The sequence below is a fragment of the Atta colombica genome, unplaced genomic scaffold (assembly GCF_001594045.1).
Source record: "Atta colombica isolate Treedump-2 unplaced genomic scaffold, Acol1.0 scaffold33, whole genome shotgun sequence".
NCBI lineage: Eukaryota > Metazoa > Arthropoda > Insecta > Hymenoptera > Formicidae > Atta > Atta colombica.
The window spans coordinates 2449923-2470222 of NW_017259437.1; the positions used below are offsets into that span (position 1 = coordinate 2449923).

At 28.6% G+C, this 20300-nt stretch overlaps 2 protein-coding genes across 2 annotated transcripts in view; one reads left to right on the forward strand and one right to left on the reverse strand.

Moving 5' to 3' along the window:
- Positions 1 to 2075: 2075 nt before the first annotated feature.
- On the reverse strand, positions 2076 to 12933 carry LOC108690472. Its single transcript, XM_018197776.1, has 14 exons — positions 12507 to 12933; positions 12217 to 12343; positions 11936 to 12042; positions 11499 to 11672; positions 10794 to 10921; positions 10573 to 10719; positions 8030 to 8033; positions 5583 to 5781; positions 5064 to 5227; positions 4418 to 4544; positions 4222 to 4328; positions 3397 to 3570; positions 3021 to 3175; positions 2076 to 2307 (listed from the first exon to the last, which is right to left on the reverse strand). The coding sequence occupies exons 1-14, from the start codon at positions 12597 to 12599 to the stop codon at positions 2076 to 2078; spliced, it is 1938 nt and encodes a 645-aa protein (XP_018053265.1). The 5' UTR covers positions 12600 to 12933.
- Positions 12934 to 15108: 2175 nt separating this feature from the next.
- LOC108690473 (uncharacterized short-chain type dehydrogenase/reductase y4vI-like) overlaps positions 15109 to 20300 on the forward strand; it is a 12823-nt gene continuing 7631 nt past the window's right edge. The window contains exons 1-7 of the mRNA XM_018197777.1: positions 15109 to 15499; positions 16524 to 16645; positions 17608 to 17731; positions 17922 to 18028; positions 18315 to 18488; positions 18722 to 18876; positions 19171 to 19282. Of these exons, the coding sequence (XP_018053266.1) occupies positions 16553 to 16645; positions 17608 to 17731; positions 17922 to 18028; positions 18315 to 18488; positions 18722 to 18876; positions 19171 to 19282 (765 nt within the window). The 5' untranslated portion in view covers positions 15109 to 15499; positions 16524 to 16552. The remainder of the gene's footprint in view (positions 15500 to 16523; positions 16646 to 17607; positions 17732 to 17921; positions 18029 to 18314; positions 18489 to 18721; positions 18877 to 19170; positions 19283 to 20300) is intronic.

A 20300-nucleotide genomic window follows, 5' to 3' on the forward strand; every position in this document is an offset into this window, starting at 1 on the left:
TTTTTTCAAAAACATAATCTTAAATCAGTTTTTTTTTTTTTTTTTTTTTTTTTACTCTGAAAGTAGTTCTAGTATAACACTTATTCCAAGGAAAATTTATATTCAATATACATGTATACAAGAAAATATTTAAAATGATAATTTATTATTAAATGACATAATATTCTATTACAATATTATGTACAATAATGACTATACATGTATATTTAAATGAAAGTAATTAATTTATTTTTTTCATAAATTTACCCAATCATTCCAATCTTGGAAATGCGCTTTATTAATGTATAAATATAAATGGGATCCAAGTATGCACAGGTCATGCAAATTTGGAAACCTATAACAAAGATTTTCAAAGCGTTAAACGCATAAAAATAATTTATTCGTAATTTGATTATAATTAATTATTTACGCTTTCGAAGAATCCTTTTGAATGCACGAAGACGCTGTGAGTAGAATTGTGTTAAATGGCGATGCGAATAAGAATAAAAGCATGATAATATCCTTAAAAGTGTAAGACGTGGAAGATACAGAATAAGAACATTATTTGCGACTATTATTTTTCTATGGCTCGTACAGAGTCCCCAAACTCATACAAATATTATATATATATATGTACACACAGACACACACACACACACACACACACACACACACACACACGTATGTACGCAACTTGAGATTTACATAACTGATAAGCAAACCTCCAATAGGTTATCAGAGAAAATGCAGAGTGAAGTAAAAGGAAGGACTATAAAATGAAATAAATGAATAGAAAAAAAAGATATGGTAAATTTAACTTTTAAGTTTCATGCCCTGAGCATGTGAAAAATTTATAATGTACGCGAGAATGGATTTTTGTTTTGTACAGCGGATATATTGTGATTTCCGATGGTGAATAATATTGAAATGATGAAATAACACGTCGTCGTGTCATTTCCGATCTCCTATACACTTTTCCAATAATCGAACGAAAAGTTTTCTTATTTCTTCACAAAGTTGTAACGTCGAGAACTGTAAGGCGCGGGTCGTCCTTCCCTGCCCTTCGACGAAATGCGCAAAATGTGAAAGATGACGGTTTACAAATTTAAATGCTAGATTACGCGAATTTTAAAGAGCGACTCGAGATATAAGAGATGCGTGTTGTGAGTTTTTCAAAAAAGGAGATGTACTCAGATGTAAATAAAATTATATAACGTCTTTAATAGGACTCGAACAGATGTTGTTGGTAAAATTATCATACGTATGGCGATACTAAAGTGTGCTGCGTATTACATGCGATGTGATTAGAATGTATGTAAAAAGGAAAAAACGGCGTCTTCCATGCGCTATATCTAGTGTTTTAAATGCTTGATAAGCGACACAGTAAACTAGAATGATTTATTACACACAATATCGCAAACATAGATTAACGGATTCCGTTTGTTTGTAACTTGAATCTATTTTGTTTTTTTTTCTTTTTTTGCACATGGACTTCTCACGTCCGATATTTTTAAATAGCTCGAAAGTAATCAACGTTATTAATACATTAGAAATATAAATTCCCAGCATCAATATAATCGAAAGTCGCCATTTATAACGAATACGATTGTAATTTGCAGCATATAATGAGTTATAATCTTAAAAGTTCAATACGAAACTTGCATGAAAAATTTGAAGGTCTTATTTTCAGATTAGTTCATTTTTAAAAAATATTTATTATAAAATTTTTTTATCACAGGCACCTTCATACAATCAAGCGTTATTAATAATAAGAAATAAAAAAAAAGATTGAACATGTATGCATGTATTTAAGGAAATTATGATGGAAACGTGAACCAGCGAATATAGTTGGATGGCTGAGGAAAAAGGAAATATGCATGAAACTTTGTAATACAAAATTATCTACGGAGAATCTCGGGAATACTATTTCCCGCGAAGTATCGCTTCGGTTGCATCTCGTCTGTGTCTACACTTCCGGTTACACTGATCTACATGTGAAATATCTTCTAATACAAAGTCTCCGGATGACGTTCGCCACGTGGATCAAAGATTTTCAACCCTAAACAGAGTGAGAGATCACGGTCGTGCGTCGATTATCAGGCGCAGCTCATCAAACCTGTCCTCGTACTGTCGCAGACTTCTCTTATCGCGCGACCTCCGGCGACCTTAGTATCAACGTGTGGGAAGTTATTCTTATAATGACGACGCAGAGTACGCGGATTCGGTACATAAACCTCATAAGGCGCTTTGCCGCTCTCGATAACCCAAATACTGCCAGACTCACCGATCCTCAATATCGTCATCAGGCCCTGCGCAACTATGTAAGGCCTGCAAAAACAAGATTAAATAGCAATGAGCCGTTAAAAAATTATCTCTGCTGAATTGGCGCACATCATATGTACGCACCGGAAGAGATGTAATGTTCACGTCAGAATCTACGAACTAAATTTTATGGAACTGATATTTTAATTTTTTATGATCACGCTAGAGTCAAAATGATCCCAGAGCACACTTAATAATTTTTTTTGAACGAAAACTGTGAATAACAGCAATTGGTTAAATGCACTCTGGAATCATTTTGACCTGGTTAATCATTACGGAACTTTTAAGATGTGTAATCACGAAGACCTAAATCTTCATTAAAAGTTGTGTCTCATTAAAAAAAAAATTGATAAGTAATTTATTTGTAATTACAAGGGGTGCTCAGAAAGTAATATACTTTAAATTTTTCAAATTTTAAATTTGCAACATGTAAAATTTCACTTTTCTACTTTTATTACCGGATAAGGAAAAAATGTGGGGCATTACTTTCTGAATAACCATCGTATTTATTATTGAAATTTTTTGAAGGAACAAAAGATATTCGTATTTATAATTTAATTCTACAGCAGAAATATTATGTTTTATTATTATTCAACATGCACTACTTAATTTATCTGATTGTTTTGTGTCAAATGTTTATGATATTGAATCGATGTCGATTCGATGTCAATTCCATTATCATTTCTGACTGGTAAGAGACAATTTTAATAATGACTTACGTTTGTATCAGAAACTGTTCAAGATTCTTAACGAAATCTGCCTTCATGACTCTGGAAAGAAGTTTATTAGGGCTATCTACTGTTAAAGCAGTCTCTGTCAGTCCTGGACACAAAGTTATCACGGTAACACCGGTCTTTTCGTAGTGATAAGGATCCTGTTGCAGAGTAAACGTAATTATGAAAACTTCGTATAATAATATATACATATAATAAGTAATAATAAAAATTAAATACTTCATTATTTTACAATCCACAAGATAACAATCTTATAGAATATTGGAAGTTTATAAGTAACTATACTTTTTGTAAGTAACTATTTTAGGATGATTGCTTGAATAATAGATGGATTTAACTGAGTTCAATTCTGTATAATTACCGATAGAGACTGTGATAGACCGATGATAGCGTGCTTCGTGGCAGTGTAAACCGGAAGTTGAGCTGTGTTTCGAATATCCACATGCTGGCTCACGTTTACCAAGATACCACCGTGACCGCCCGTATCTCTGCTCATATATTGTACAGCTAACATTGCGGTGCTGACCATACCTCCCTAATATTGATATACCACATTAGAATCTACTTTTTTTCTTTATTTTTATTATTACAGGTATTACGTCTTATAGAAATCTAAGAGAGCATTTTATACTAGCATTTTATATTTTGGCCCTAACCGTATGTCGTAATCTGTAAAAATTGATTAATCACAGTTGATTAGTCAATCCAAGATATTCAACTGTAATACTAGATTGTGTAGAAGAATACTAGATTGTGATTAGTTAATTCTTATACAGATTATGGCTATAACCATTATAAATGCTCCCTAATGCTGATCAACTTAATATTGAAAGACAGCAATTATTTATTTTAAGATTAAAAGTACTCTCGATCAGACTTTCAGTACTCCAAATAAGTGATTAATTATTATATTTCAGTAATAAATTGATCAGTATTAGATTTCTATAAGAGTATTTATTAATAATATTTATTTTCCAATCTTTTTATATATTCTTATATGCAATTTGGTAAAATCATCTTATGACATAAAACTCACGAAATTATTTGAAATATACAATATTCGAGATAAGAAAAACATTGTAAAAGTTTTAAGAGAGAAAACATCGCAGAATAAAGAAATAATAAAATTAGGAAATCATTGGTAAAGTTATTAATAAATCAATAAATTGTTATCAATGATACTCACAATGTTGACCGAGATTTCCTTCTCCCATCTTCGTTCATCTAAAACGCCAGCGTTATTTATCACGATGTCAATGTTTCCTAATAGCGTTGATGCTTCTTCAAAAGCTTCTATAAATTGGTACAGACAAAAATAAGATATTCTAAAAAGTTCAACGATAGTAACATATATCTATTTGAAAATCTTGCTCCATATTTACCAGTCACATGTTTATGATTAGATACGTCAGTATGTATAAAGTGTACTTTCTTCTCGCCGCAAGATTTTTCAACACCGAGCTCAATTCGTTTGCCAGTTTCAGCATCGATATCCAATATAATTATTTTCTGTAACAAATATGAAATAAATTTAAATATAATAATGCCGATATGATATTAATATTTTATAAATATTGTAGAACAAATTTAAATATAAAATAGCGCTGAGATGATATTAATAATTTATAAATATTGTAGAACAGCTAATGCCATTCTATGAATTTAGTAGAATTAGGGACAGAAGTAGAATTAGGCAATTACATATATTTTATATCTAACAGGAGAGAGATAAATAATTTAATCTGCAGAATAATATTAATTCAATTAAAAGATGGTATTAGAAAAGAGTATGTTTTTTTTAATTGTTAGAAATGTCATTATATAAAAGACTTTTTATATAATTATACATTTATATTATAAAATTTGAATAATAGACTTATTTAAATAATAGACTTTTTCTAAATGTTTGTAATTTATAGGTCTATAGAAAAAAATATAAATTATTTATGTAATGCTGATTTATATAGATTTCCTGCAAATTTTTTGAATTTTTATACTGCAAATTATTATCTTAATTATTAAACGTACCTTTGCTCCGTGCTTCAAGAAATGATTAAGAAAGGCGTAGCCCAATCCTGCTGCACCGCCAGTTATTAGAACATTTTTTCCAGAAACAATGCAATTGATCGCTTCTATCTCTTTCGCTCTTTCGGAAGCTGAAGAACGACGACGAACCATTCTCAATCTTGGCTCTATAACATAGAACTTGTTTTATAAAAGAAGGAAAGTTCTTTATCAGAAAAATTTGTAACATTAAAATATATGTTATTAATATTAGAATTTTTTTGATAAAGTAAATTCTCATTATTTGAATAATGAGAATTATTTAGCTCCACGCTCTATAAAAAAGAATCTTACATGATAATTTATCTTAGGAAATAAAATTAAAGAATTATAAAAACATTTACACAATTATTAATATAATTATTAAAATTATGTTTTATAAAAATAAAATAATCGAAAACTTATTTTTTATATTACATATTTTTATGACAAAAAAAAATTGATAGACATATTTTTCGGGATGAAAGAAGTAGACTTACCTACTGTATTCTCCATGAATGAAACTGCTTTGGATATTTGGAGATGTGAAGAAATGAACTAATTTCCGGTTTAAGTTTTTGGGCGTAAAGCTGAAGAATCGAGAGCTTGTGCTGGTAATATGTATGTTTCGACTGAACTTCGAGACCATTCGAATGGTATTTATATACGATAAGCAGCGATGTGGGATTTCGCGATATTGCGACTTAAGTTTCCATCATGGCGGGGATGTCCTCCCAGAGGGTGGACTTCGGGCTGTAGATTACATAGACAGCAGATATATAGATCGGACAATCATGATAAAAAAAAATTTTTTGAATTTTCTCTTTAAAATTCGACATTGTCGAAGGTATTCAAAATCTAAAGATAAAGATCGCATTTTATTGAGCATATATTTATACTAGATTCAATGGATTAAAATACCATTAAATTTATTAGAGTGATATAATTCAACTTTTTTACCAAGTTTGTTTTTTTAGTTTGTAAAAGATAAATATATAATTATGTGTTAAATATATAATTATGTGTATAATTGCTGATACAAGAAAATTACAATTATTATTTATTGATAAATAATTACTGGGCTTGATCATTGTTATTGTGAAATTTCAAGTTTTTAATTTAAAGAAAACAGAATCAAAACTAAATTATAATATAAAAAGTAATATAAAAAACAATACTGCAGAAGATATTATTAAATAAATGATTTATTCAACAAAGATTGTTACTTTCGATAACAATAATTTTTAAGATTTTTTAAGGTCCTCTTATTTTTTCATTGTCTTTTCTTATCTTCCCTCTTACTAGACTGATCAGTCGCGTCTCGTCGTTTTTTTTTCTCAGAGTGTTCCTGATAGCGCCTTACTCTAATTAACCCCTTTCACTAAGAGGCTAATTAATCACATCGTGGCAATGTGTTTTCTAGATACTGGATATACAGGACACACAGACCGAGAGGCATTGAAGCGCTTTCTCTTTTACTTGAAGATAATAATAGTGTATTGTTTCGCAACGAATATTAGACTAAGCTACTAAACTGTCAGTAGATTAATAATTAAGTAATTGCATTTTTAACAATGTTATTGCTTTTTACGTAATATTTTATTATGTGATAATTTATTTTGTTAATATAATACACAGTAAAAATCATTTTATATTTGCATGAAAAAATCGGTTTTAACACAAATACAAGATATTAAAACTTTTATATTAAATTTTTAATGTAATAATATATCCGAATGTTCATTTAATATAATGTATGCATATTGTTGTATTATTTAAATATTTTGTATTAAATTGACATTTAACACAAAATTTTTAAAAGTGCTAAAATATTAAATAATTTATTTTATGAGTAATTGAACATGAAAATAATGTAGTTTAAAAGTTTAAAGTTTAAGATAAATAAATGGAATATAAATTTAACATATTATAAATGTTAATTTTACTAAAAAATAATTTTACTATTTGTTTCAAAATATTATATTTTCGTATTAATTTTTTACATAAATAATACCTGTGTCACTTTTTAACATATTTATCTTGTATTAAATTAATATAAAAATTTGAATAGATTTTGAATAGATATATTAAAAATTTAACAAGTTTTTCAATTGTGTGTAAATACACATCATGGAATATATAAGAAATGTTAAATGTTTTTTATATATTTTACATAATATGTACTTATTTTTTGAAAAATAAATATATTATATTGCTTATTTATAAAGACATGTTTATAAAGTCATGTAAAGTGAAGCTACGCAAGATATATTCAAAATGATCAAAGTGCGTTTGACAAGCGAATGCGCGTGCGAGCAAAATAAAAAGTTATTAAAACGTATAATTCAGATATGTATCTTTTTAAAGTTTCCTGCAAAAATATTTGTTTTGCATATTTGATTTTACTTCACCGAGCCATTTCGTTAATAGAAATTTATGATAGTCGCGGGGAACGGAACTGCGGCTGGTGGCTCGTAGATTATTTGCAGTACCGTACAAAGGGAAGAAATATTTTTGCCCTTTTTATGTTTCTGATGTGTCGTCCTGCAACTTCCAGACGATGTATTTATGTATTTACTCTCAAATTAATTTTTAATGCATTTATGTTTTTATTCTCTTCCAAAAATCCAATTTACACTGATTAATTTAACTGAAAATTATTTATTTTGAGTATTAAACAAAAATGCTTTTATTATTTAAAATAAATAATTAATTATTAATTTTCAGTATTAAATTTCTAGAAGAATTGCACTTTCGTTCGTTTTAATTGAACTCTTTTTGTGTTATAATTTCTTTTTTTTTTCGAGGTCTAAATATACACGTGTTGCATTCAGTTTAAATGCAGAAAACGTAGTAAAATGCAATAAAAAAGAAATAGACTTAAAACACGAACGATTGTACTTAAATGTGTTTGTATATCTTTGCAAATTGATACGAGTGGAAATGCATACTTGGCTAGAAATTCACAGAACACTAATGTACGGCCATTGATGTAAGTGGCATTTTGTGTACGTGTATGTATAATATTTACAAAATAAAATAATGTTTGACAGCAGATTAAACTTAAAGGCGTGGAACTATCGTTCCGGGTACGCGATGATCATTGGATGATATAACTTTTGTTAAAAGTCTGGTTGCTCGCGTAATTGTAGTTGTAACGAGCAATACGATTTGTTATCGAGTCATTATCATTGGCAGGCCTATCATAAGTCAACTCTAATCAAATGACCTTATACCGTGGCTTCATTATCTAGGAAATTTACATTTTTCCTTTCGAGAATTTACGATTAAAATTTATAAAAATCACTGAAGTCATTTACGATGAATTATCGTATATTAGTCGTTATCTAATCTTTATATTATTAAATTTTTATATTTCTATTAATTTTATATTTTATGAATAATATAGTAGAATGTAATTATAAATGAAAGAGAACATCTGACATATTTATATATATTATAAAATATTATATATGTAAATACAAGATTATTATAAATTTATTGTGAATTCCTTGACAAATCTATTAAATATAGATAAATCAATCTCAAAATGACAAAAGTAGACAACGCAAGAGAAGAAGAGACCAAAAAATGTCACTTTTTATTTTTTTCTTTAATTTTTGCGGTTATTTGCAATTATGCGGGACGCTTATCAATCACTCGTGGCGTCGGCGAACTTTAGAAATAATGTACTTGGTACAGTCGTGTGGCACAAAACGATGATAAGAGCCTGACGTGCGCACAGCTCGTGCTCACTGCACTTATCAATAGAAAAAGCGCACTTAACGTCTGATCGGCGTCGCGCCGACGATAAATTAGCCGAGGGACAGCGCATGTCCAAGTCGATACCATAACCGATATGAACTGGTTCCGATCGAACATTACTCGAAATCGAGAAGGAAAGTAATTTCTTTTGTGGTTTTTATTTAGATATCGTACTACGCTGCATGTCGCGAAAATTCGCGAGATTCGCGCCTGTGTGAGTATTTTGCATCCGTTGCAGCGATTCAGAGCGGTTCATAAATACGCATGTCTGTAAAAGATTACAGTCTTCGCGTATCAAACAGTTAATAATAATTGGTTCAAATGATCACTGATTTGTGGGATTTTGTACTGTATTTTTTACTATAACTAACGTCGTTGTTGAAATGTGATTTCCTGTATTTTTTATATGCCGCAGTGCAGCTTCAGTTTGCGTGATCTAAAGAAATATAATATGTATTAATTATTTCTTAAATATTATTTGATCGATATATAATGTTATAAATATATAATTAATAGAAATTGTTTTCGAGTTTTTAGAATTTATATATTAATAACTTGTTAAAATAGTGCAATATCGTCTTATCAATAAAAGTACTCTGATTAAACTCTGAGATTAGTTTATTAGCTTTTATTATTATTTTTAAATGTTTTTGTCAAACTGTCTATATCAAATTATAACGCTTTATAACGATTATTGCTTGCTTCTTCTACAAACGAATTTAAACGATTATGAAGCAATTTAAGAGAGGAATAGAGCATCATTTAGATGCACAAGAATATGTATTTCGATCATACAAGCCACGATAGTTAAGAGATTTCCATATTCATCAAGATTTTATATGTATGTTCAAGAAAGAAGAAAGTCTTCAATCGCAAAATCCGTATATTATCTACTTTTGTAGATAATTTAGTATAAAAGGTACTGTCAAGATTTCAAGTGAATAAAAATTGAATAAAAATTGTAAAGTTATGCTGTTAGCCAATTTGAAACAAGTGATTTCGAGAAAAAGACGTTTAAAGTTTTGTTTTACGATATTTTATATAAGTACTGCCGAGAGTGCCGATTGAATATACTAAGTGCCAAGTATACTAAAATTTATACTTCGTCGATAAATGATTTCTTTAAGAACTTTATGAATTCAAACGCTTCGTGTCGCTACGAATCATTCTGAAACACTCGATGGCTCTGTGACATGCTTCATCAAAGACTTCATTTTAAAAGTTATATTTTGTATTGAAACTAATTGTATCTTTTAGGATTATAAAGTATCATTAAGATAAAAATATAATATTTTTGATTTTTTTAATCCTTCTCAGGACTTAACTCTCTAAGACACTTTATTTGATAAAATAAATTATTATATATTTGATAAAATAAATTATAAAAAAAAAGTTAAATTTTAGATTAACAGATTTAATATTCTTAGTATCATTCATTTATAAAATTAACATAAACTATTTATTAAAAATATTATTATGTTTTATGCTCACGTTTATTTCTTTTAAAAAAGGCTTTAATATCTGTTTAACAATAAACACACTATTTATTAACAAAAATCTATTAAAAGCTTATTACAGATTTCACATTTATTACTATTTCTATTAATCAAAAACAGATTTTATTTAACAAAATATTTTTTGTAAAAAGAAGCAGTTTAACTTAATAATATTATTTGTTGTATAGTAAATTATAACAATATTTAATCTGCGATCAATTTCATATTAATGCTAGTTCTGTGCATCGACTTCAGTTTTTTGCGGCAAAGTATCGGGAAGCTGCACCTCAAAAACCGGTTTTCCATCCTCGCTAATCCACACACTGCCGTTCTGTGCGCATCGAATTACGTATATCAATCCATGAGCAATGCTCTCCACCCTGGCAACATATTTCTCTTTTGTATTTTATGTACATTTTTATTGAAGTCAATTATAAATTAGCATCAGTCTTACCTATGATGTCGATCATTCTGCAAACTATTAATGTTTGAAATATTCTGTGATATATCTTCTGGAATGTCGATTAAATCGGGACACAGAACAATTACTTTTACATTAGTCCTTTCGTAATGATAAGGTTGCTATAAAGAAAAAATATCTGATTAAACTTTTTATATGTTTCATGTAAAATGATTTTTAAGATATGTGTGAAATATACTTTTTATATGGTTTTTATTCATTATTGCAGTCAAATTTTAATTGTTTATTGCTACAACATGACTTAAAATTTAATGTTTTTCTTTCTCATATCCCTTTCAAATTATCCTTATAAGAATTCAGATACAGCAGAAAACAGCGATACACACTTTATCATATTTAATACATTTTATCATATCTAATAAGATAAAATTATCATCAAATTTCAAAGTTGAAAAACAAGTTTAAAATACAAATTTGTTGCCAAGAAAGAAAGAAAAGGAATTATTTAATCATTTCTAAAATTAGTCACAGTCTTTAAAAAAAGATCTCGCAGATTTCTTATAAAAAGAAACCTTGCTTTTTTCGAGATATTTTGTATTTTTTATGATTTTAAACAAATATCTCCATTGCCGCAAAAAAAATAAAACAATAAAAAAATTCTAAAGTCACTTTGTATTATTTATTATAATTGTCGTAAATTTTATTATACATTATATTTTTTTAAATGTAAATACTTACCGCAAAAGAACGGCTGAAACTAACTACGGCATGTTTTGTAGCAGAATATACTGGAAGCTGAGATACAGCTCGTAATCCGGCAATGGACGAAATATTTACGATAATACCACCCTTGCCACCAGAATCCTTTCGCATTTGTTGAATCCCCAGAAGAGTCCCTCGAATCACAGCTGTCTGTAAAAAAAGCGAAATTAATATTTTGGAACTTTATTCAATCTAAAATTCCCTTATACAATTTTATTTTCAATTGAGTTAGCTAAATTCACGTCGGCGCTTATATGTAATATTTTTAAATAAAATTTTTTATAATTAAATATGTAAAATGACTTGTTACTAGAAAATATTTAAAAGCTTTCGGTGATCATTGTGATCATATATTTCTTTACAAGATCAATATAATTGATCACAAAGTTGAAACAAGAAGGGAATAAACTTACAACATTAACATCGATAGCTTTGGAAAAGTCAATTTCATTTATTACGCCTGCATTGTTTATTAAAATGTCCAGTCCACCGAGAATGTTGATTGCCTCTTTCAACTTGGCTGCAACAATTAATAGTTTCAATTTTGAACAAATTCAACAAATATTCCCTTAAAAAGTTATAAATTAAATTAACTTTTGCAGTTTATGTAAGCAATGTTTGAGTTTTTGTTTATTATAATGTGTGCATTAATAAAATATAAATTAATAACAGAATGAAATAGACTTTTGTTTACTGTCAAATTCGGAATTATTTGTTACGTCACAGCAAAGAAATACAGTTCGTTTGCGGCCAAACTCATTGTTTAAACTCTCTACAGCTTGTTCTCCAATCCATTGCTTTATATCGATCATAACTATCATCTGAAATATAAGTAATTATTCTATTAATTTTTACAATAAAATATCGATAAGTTTAACGAATATTTTTGAAAGAAGACTCTATAATATTTTATTACATAATGATTATAACTAATATTTATACGTATATGAATATCACACAATATTATTATATTAAATTACATACCAAAGCGCCATTTCGCAGCAGCTCCCTACTAAATGCCAGACCCACATCACTTGCTGCTCCAGTTACTATAACTCGTTTATCTTTGATCTGCATTACTCCACTAATTTTCCAGCAAACAATCTCTTTCGTGTATATTTTTTTGCTTATAAAAGTTCTAAAACACGTCAATATATATGAATTCCCGTTCGTGAATTTTATATTTTTATAATAAAACAATTAACTGCACGAAATCAAGATGTTTCTTTATCGATGAGACTACAACTGCGACACGAGGCTTTAACTAGTCCAAGAACCTCCTTGAACCGATATGGAAGAAGTCACTGTTTTCGTTCGGTGATCTCCGACCTCGCGATCTGCATGACGTTCAATTCGTCAGAGTCTCTCTTCATACGAGATTCGTTATCCATGAGACGGCACTGTGAATATCTTCATCTCCTCATTGTGTAGTAAGTGTAGTTTTAAGTTCAGTGGCATTCGAGAAAATTCGAACCATTCATTAGTGAAGTGAAATCACAAATTGAACTTTGTACAAATTCTTATAAAAAATAAGAAACGCACACTTAAAGGTCAAAACTTTAGTAAGCAAAACGTTTTAAACTAGATGCTATGCATTCTATATTAATTTTTTTAATATATATATGATGTATTCGCAAAAATAAGTAGATGTTTATATAATAATTAAATTAATTCATAATGAAATAAATAAAGTGGTATATGTATGGCTTTCCAGAAAATGATTGCACATAAAGACAAAGTCCACATTACAGTGAAGTTTTTAATCAACGACTGTGTAATCTAGAAAGGCCATCGCAACGCATGAATTTATATTAACAACTAACAAGAGAACCTTGCCAACTCAGAAATTCTGATTTTAATGTGACTCTGCATTCATAGCAGTAAATAAATGAATCTGAAAATTTACATCAGTTGGATTTAAAAAATGTTTTGGCTGTACAATAAAAATATCAGCCAAAAATCGACTGAAATTAATAATATAAACTAATTAGTATAAAAGTTTTTATCATAAATACTTCCTGAAACCAACTACAAAAAATAAAACAGCAAATAAATTTAGCTTATAAATTATAATAGCTTTATAAAATGAAGTGATCTATTTTATTACAGTTTTATTACAGTTAGATAAATAACTTTTAAATAAGTAGATTCAAATAAACTTTTGTGCACAAATATTTATTAGTATGTATAAAAAAATAAGTAATTTTATTAATATATATAAAAAATTAAATGATTTTTAAATCAATAAGAAAATTATACTTAAATTTTACACAAATAACATGTAATAATAAAGCATGTAAAAGAGAGAGACATTTTTATATTTTGATAATACTTTTTATAATGTGACACATATATACCTATACTAACTCAAACAACTCTTATAGATACAGCAGATTTATTTTGATTCATTAAAACTAGTTTTAAACAGATAAAAACAGTTTAAAATAACATCAACTAAATTTATTTATTTATTATTTTATTTACTTTTTCTACATATATGCAAAGCTATATTAAAATGAGAATTTTTGACACTATTGTTTTATCGGACCTTTACCGAAATATTGTTTTAATTTTTTAATTAAAAATATTTATTTTTTGTGTTTAATAAAATATGTATAAATTTTAACGATAAACATATTGTAAAACACACATATACATTATTTATTAAATATAAAAAATAGTCTAGTTTGATTAATGTGATAATTTTTTTACGCAACATAATTCATTTAAACAGTATGAAATCAAGTAACTTATCAATAATATTCTACTGATTAGTAAGTTATGTTAAGATCATGCAATAGGTATGTACGAGATTTAAATATTGAAGCGATTATTTGTTACTGATATATCGATAACATTATCTTAAGCATGTTAATGTTTTATGTATTGCATGTAAAATCTAAAATAAAAGAAAAACTAAGTACAAGTTTTTAATATTCAATAAGCAACTATTTAATATATCGGCATATCTCAATAAATATGAATACACAAATATATAATGATTTATGTATTCTGAATGTGAAATTTAAAATAAAAGCAATAACTGTTAATATATTTAAGACGATGCCTTTTTTATGTTTTTTATGTAGGTATGTATATCCAAATCACAGTTTGCGTAACTTAAATGACAAACATAAAACTCATTAAATCAACTTTTATCTCGCAGAAATGTCATATTCCTTGTGAAGTATATAAATTATTATATCATCAAATGTATTTATAAATTTACGTGACAATTTTCTAACAATTTTTCTAACTCATAGGTATAACAGTTTTTAATAGACAGTTTAATAGACAATTATAATAGATGAAATTGTCTTAAATAAATTTAACTGTCTAAATTTTTAATCAGAATAAACATACAACATTTTGTATTCTCTTATAGAGAAGTCCAAATTAAATGAATTACAATTACAGCATAATAATTACAAAATTAATATGTATAATAAAATATTAAAGCGAAAAGATAAAGATATATTTTTCTCTTGTCAAGATCAAACAAATTTCACTCTGTACGATCTCTGCAATTTTTCAAGAAAAAGACTTTTGAACTTTCACTTTCGGGGCGCGGTCGCTTTTTCGGTGACGGTTCTAAAAATAAAAGGGACCACGGGAATACCGACGAATAGTCTGTCGAGGGATTGCAAGAGCACGCATTTACGCACGTGTATGAAGGGCACGCACCGGCCGGCGTCGCGCACACCCGCATGGCACGCAGACGCGCCAATCAATATCGGACTATACCGGGTGTACACCCCGACCGTCTCTACCGTCAGTGAGCCAGTATACTATCAGCCACCAACCACACCTTTCCAGAACTGCTTTGCCGCCCTTCAATCTTACCCTTTTGACGGAGGAAAAACGTGACGTCTGAACCACTGCATCCGAGTATCGCAAGCTAACCAACTAGCCAACTTCGTTTCATCCCGCTTATATTACAAAACGTCACACACAGCACGGGTGAAGAAATTGAAAAGGTATAATACGGAGAACGGAACGAGCCAATGAACTTTATCTCGATGGAGGTAGAGAATCAGATGACGCATAATAGGACTTGTGCTGTGAGCATTTGTTTAGTGATATATCGGAATTTTGACGTGAAATTAAATTCAAAAAATTCCATAATATCGGAATGAAAAGTGTGAATAACATTTGCGATTGTTGGTATATCAGTATCTTAATTGTTTTCTCGCTGGTGCCGACATGCTGGTTGAAGTGACAGGTGGACGAATGATGTACTTGAAGCGTGAATGCCTTCTGCCCTTGGAATATGTAGGAATGAATCATTCATAAAACAGAGAATTGAGATTTATAAGAAATAACAGACACATAATTGAAGATACATAAATGTGAAGGAATTCAAAATTGAAATATTTATTAAAAAAACATTATCATAACTTTTTTGTCCTCTTGAAATAATAAGATATAAGATATAAGAGAAATAAGACAAATTTTTTGTCACTTTACATAATACGACCAATTATGTAAAGTGATAAAATAATTAATAATGCATAATATAGAAGCAACATTAATTATAGAAGCGACATTGTTTGAAGAATGAGGGAAATAGGTTTATATAATAGAACAAAGAAAGAATAAAAAATACACGAAGCTTGTTGGTATCAAAGTTTTAACAAATTTAAAAATTTAAAAGGATTTTTAGTATGCTAATTTTAACGAAATAGTAATTAAATTTACTTTAACGAATTTATAACGCAGGGCATATTTATAAACATATTTATAACATAAAAATTTTTTAGCAGATATAAGTTTATTGATTTTTTAAGTTGATTTTTTGGTTGCTCCTTTTAACTGATGTTGTACAGTTAAAAGAATTTTTGTATATATTCAACATGCTAATATCTTCCTCTAAATTTGTCAATTAAAATTTGAACGTGCTAAACAAGTATAATCCTTTTCACAATATTATAATTTTTTTGTTAATTAAAAACATTAATCCAAGAATACTAATATGTTATTGTCCAATTATATTACCTTCAGATACGAGAGAAGATAAAAACTTAAAGAAAATGGAAGCAAAAGGGCGAGTTGCCCTAATAACAGGAGCTGCATCCGGAATCGGTAAAGCGTATGCCACCGAACTATTGAATCAGGGTGCCAAGGTACATTATAAAATTATAATTTAAGAGAAAACATATATATTTAATAATCCTTTATAGTCTCACACTTTTTGTATCGTAGAACTATTCTCGAAAAAGAAAATTTATAATGTCACTATTTAATTTTTCAAACGAGGTCAAAGTCATATTTTGTTTTCACGATTTGGAATTTCAAGCAAAACTAGCATTCCAAAGATCTTTCAATGTATTTTGTTTCAAAACATCTTTATATTTAGATTTTTCAGAAAAAAATTGCTTGCGTCTTTGAGAAAAAAATTTATCATAATGATATAACGATATAACGAATTGATGATAAATATATAGTTAAATCGATGATAAATATATGATACACATTACATTATTTATTTCAAAATATTTATTTGAATAGTTGCATTATTTCGTTATATTATACAATATTATATTTTATGTCATCAATCAATTTTTTTATTGATAAATATATTATTTTTGTTTTTAGAATTATTTAATTTTCTAATAGCGTAAACGAAAAATTTCTACCTACAAATTTTAATTTGAAACAATTTAATAATGTATGCAAGAGTTTTATTATCTTTCAAACAATTCATATAATATATAATTTATGTAAAATTTATGTAAAATAAAATACTAAGATTATAAAAAAGGTTTGAATCATCCTTCGGTTTTTATGTATAAAAATAATTTTTTATACATAAATTTATTCTAAAATAATGACAATTATTCCTAAAAATAAAGATTATCATGTTTTATAACCGTGCTGTCGAATTTAATCTTGAGGCTATTAGTTTAGATGGCATCGAGGTCCTCAATTGTCGTATCCAGCACACAATGGGAATGTTTTTTTCAGATTTATTTTGAGAAATAATTCTGACATATTATATATAATTTCTAAATAAATTTGTATATAGAAATCGAAAAATATAATTAAGAATTTTATTGATAATTTAGTAATTTTTTATTATATACAGGTGGCTATATGTGATATAAATACTGAAGAAGGAGAGAAACTGGTAGAAACATTATCCGAAAAATATGGTAAAGGTCGTGTAATCTTTTCGCAATGCGATGTCACGGATTATCTGCAATTCGAAGGTACGATAATTCGCGATAGTCGTTCACGATTTCTAATCTATCGTCGATTTGTTTCTAAATCATCGTATAAGTGGCTAATGCATATATATATATATATAAAATATATATGTATATATATATATATGTGTATATCATTTTCATTGTAATGCAACTCAATATTATTTAGCATACAATGCAATTCAATTTGCAGAATCGTTTCAAACAACTATCACGGAATTCGGTCATATTGATATCGTTATCAACAATGCTGGTATCATGAATGATCGATTTTGGGAGCTCGAAGTAGACATTAATCTTGTAAGCAAATATCCAATAGATTGCGATCGTTTCTCAGATTTCTCTTGCATGTTCCATTCCAATAACATGTTTGTAAAAATTAATCTTTAAAAGATTTATGACTTCTTATAAAAATTCGTCATTTCTTCGCTTTTAATGTCTCGTTTATTTTTTATTATAATCCTATTGTATTTTATGTATTTTTATGTTTGTGCTTCTTTATTAAATTTAAAGTGTTCCGTATAAAGTAATATTTTTTATATGCATATTAAAAAATATTGAGATCTTTTTACAAATATACTTATAGAATGGAGTAATACGCGGTACTTTGCTTGCTCAACGATTTATGGGCACTGATAGGGGTGGCCAAGGTGGTGTCGTCATCAATACTGGCAGCAACGTTAGCATTAACCCTTACGTCAGCGTACCAATTTATTCTGCAACAAAAGCGGCTCTTGTCAGCTTCACCAGAGCTTTTGGGGTAAGAAGTATCTTTTAAATATCTCGATCTCATCTATTGATTACAATTATTATCTCAAAATAATAAGAATCAACGGTTTTTCAATGGTTTTCATTATTTGAAAGAAGAAACTAAAAAATTCGCGTTCAAAGATTTAGAAAATATAAATTAATAACTTATTAACTGATATTTAAACGGTTCTTTTATTAAATTAATTACAGAAAGAATGTACTAATTTTCTTTTCAATTTTTAGGATCAATATCATGTAGATTTAACTGGCGTTAAGGTAATGGCACTTTGTCCGGGTACTACAGATACTAAATTGGTACGTGATGTCAATAGAAAACTTCTTTTGGCTCGATATGAGGATGCCTGGCAAAAAGACATAGTTTCATCAATTCCTCAAAGGTATATATATTTCAACATAACAATTTCTCTCTCGACTTAATTGTGAATAAATAACTCATGATTAAAAAATCAAGTACATGAATAATAATGAGCAATTGTTATTTTTTAATCCCTTGGTATCATTTTAAAACACTATTTTCAATTAACAATTTAAGAAAAAAGTAATTATAGCATAAAGAACGTAATTATTTTATATGTAACGATGTTACATAATATCTATCTTCTCCAAATATAGAAATGTAAAATAAAATTAGCATCATAGAAACAATTTGTAAAAGACAACTGACGTTACAGGGCGGAACACGTGGCGAAGGCGTTGATACACGTGCTTAGCACCGGCAAGAGCGGAAGCGTGTGGATGGTGGAGAAGGACCAACCGCCGCATGAGATCAGTTTTTCAAAACACTAAGAGAGTCCCGAGCGCGTGCAACGATTCTTCCTCGCTTCGCTGCAAATATCTATGCCATACCACACAATTAGCTGTAATTTGTATCGAGATATATAGGATCCCATCGCGCCGTCAAAAAGGCGGAAACGCGAGCGAAACGTAATTATTTGTACTTTCGTACTAAAACTTTTAAAAGACCGATGCGTTTTTTATTTTTCTTTTTAATAACAACAAATGCATTATTCGAGATTCATCCATCATCTCAGATTTTTAATAGAAAGCGATCCTTTTGATACGTTTTATACTTATTGTTAGAGCAGAAACCCGCGACAGAGAACGCGGCGAGTCTTCGGATTTGATAATTACGCGATAATCGCGATATTTAAAAAGAAAAGAATAAAAAGATCCGCACGATCTTTACAAAAAATTACAAAAATCTTTACAAAAATTATGTAAAAACAATGGCTTTCGCTTCCGTCCTGCATCCGCGTTGCAACTTTCCGTCGATTTTTGCACATGCAAACCTCAACAACGCTCATGTCAGCCGAGGATTCTCGAGTCTGAGAAATTTGTAGGAATTTCTCAAGGAATTTCTAAGCGTTGCTAACACCTATGTATCGCATCAAAATGGAAATTATTACAATGATATTTCAATCCTGCCGCACTCTGTAACCGTCGCGTGACTTACTCATTTCTCTAATGCACATGTAATATCGACAATTCCTTTAACGCCATTCCGTTTAATGATATATGCTGCATGTAATGTAATCGCGTTTCAGGTCGAATATAATAGACACACTTTATATTTATTGCTTGTGTGAGGAAGATGTGTGAGGGAGAGCGTATTATGAGAGATAAAATAAAACTATAAAGAAATAAGCATTTATTTTCGCGGTCTCGAAGCGTACAAAAAAAAGAAGAAAGAAAGATTACACACTTTTATGATGACTAATGCAAATAACTCTAAATTCACGAAATGTCGGAAATCTCTTAATTACATCTAAGAAAGAATAAAATTATATATATACATATATAT

Excerpts from the sequence above, each read along its gene's own strand:
- LOC108690472 (XM_018197776.1), bottom strand. The coding sequence starts at position 12,599 with ATGCAGATCAAAGATAAACGAGTTATAGTAACTGGAGCAGCAAGTGAT. Across the intron at positions 12,043-12,216 it reads AAATAATTCCGAATTTGACA|CCAAGTTGAAAGAGGCAATC; the intron begins GTAAACAAAAGT and ends TAATTGTTGCAG. Across the intron at positions 4,329-4,417 it reads TAATCATAAACATGTGACTG|AAGCTTTTGAAGAAGCATCA; the intron begins GTAAATATGGAG and ends ACCAATTTATAG.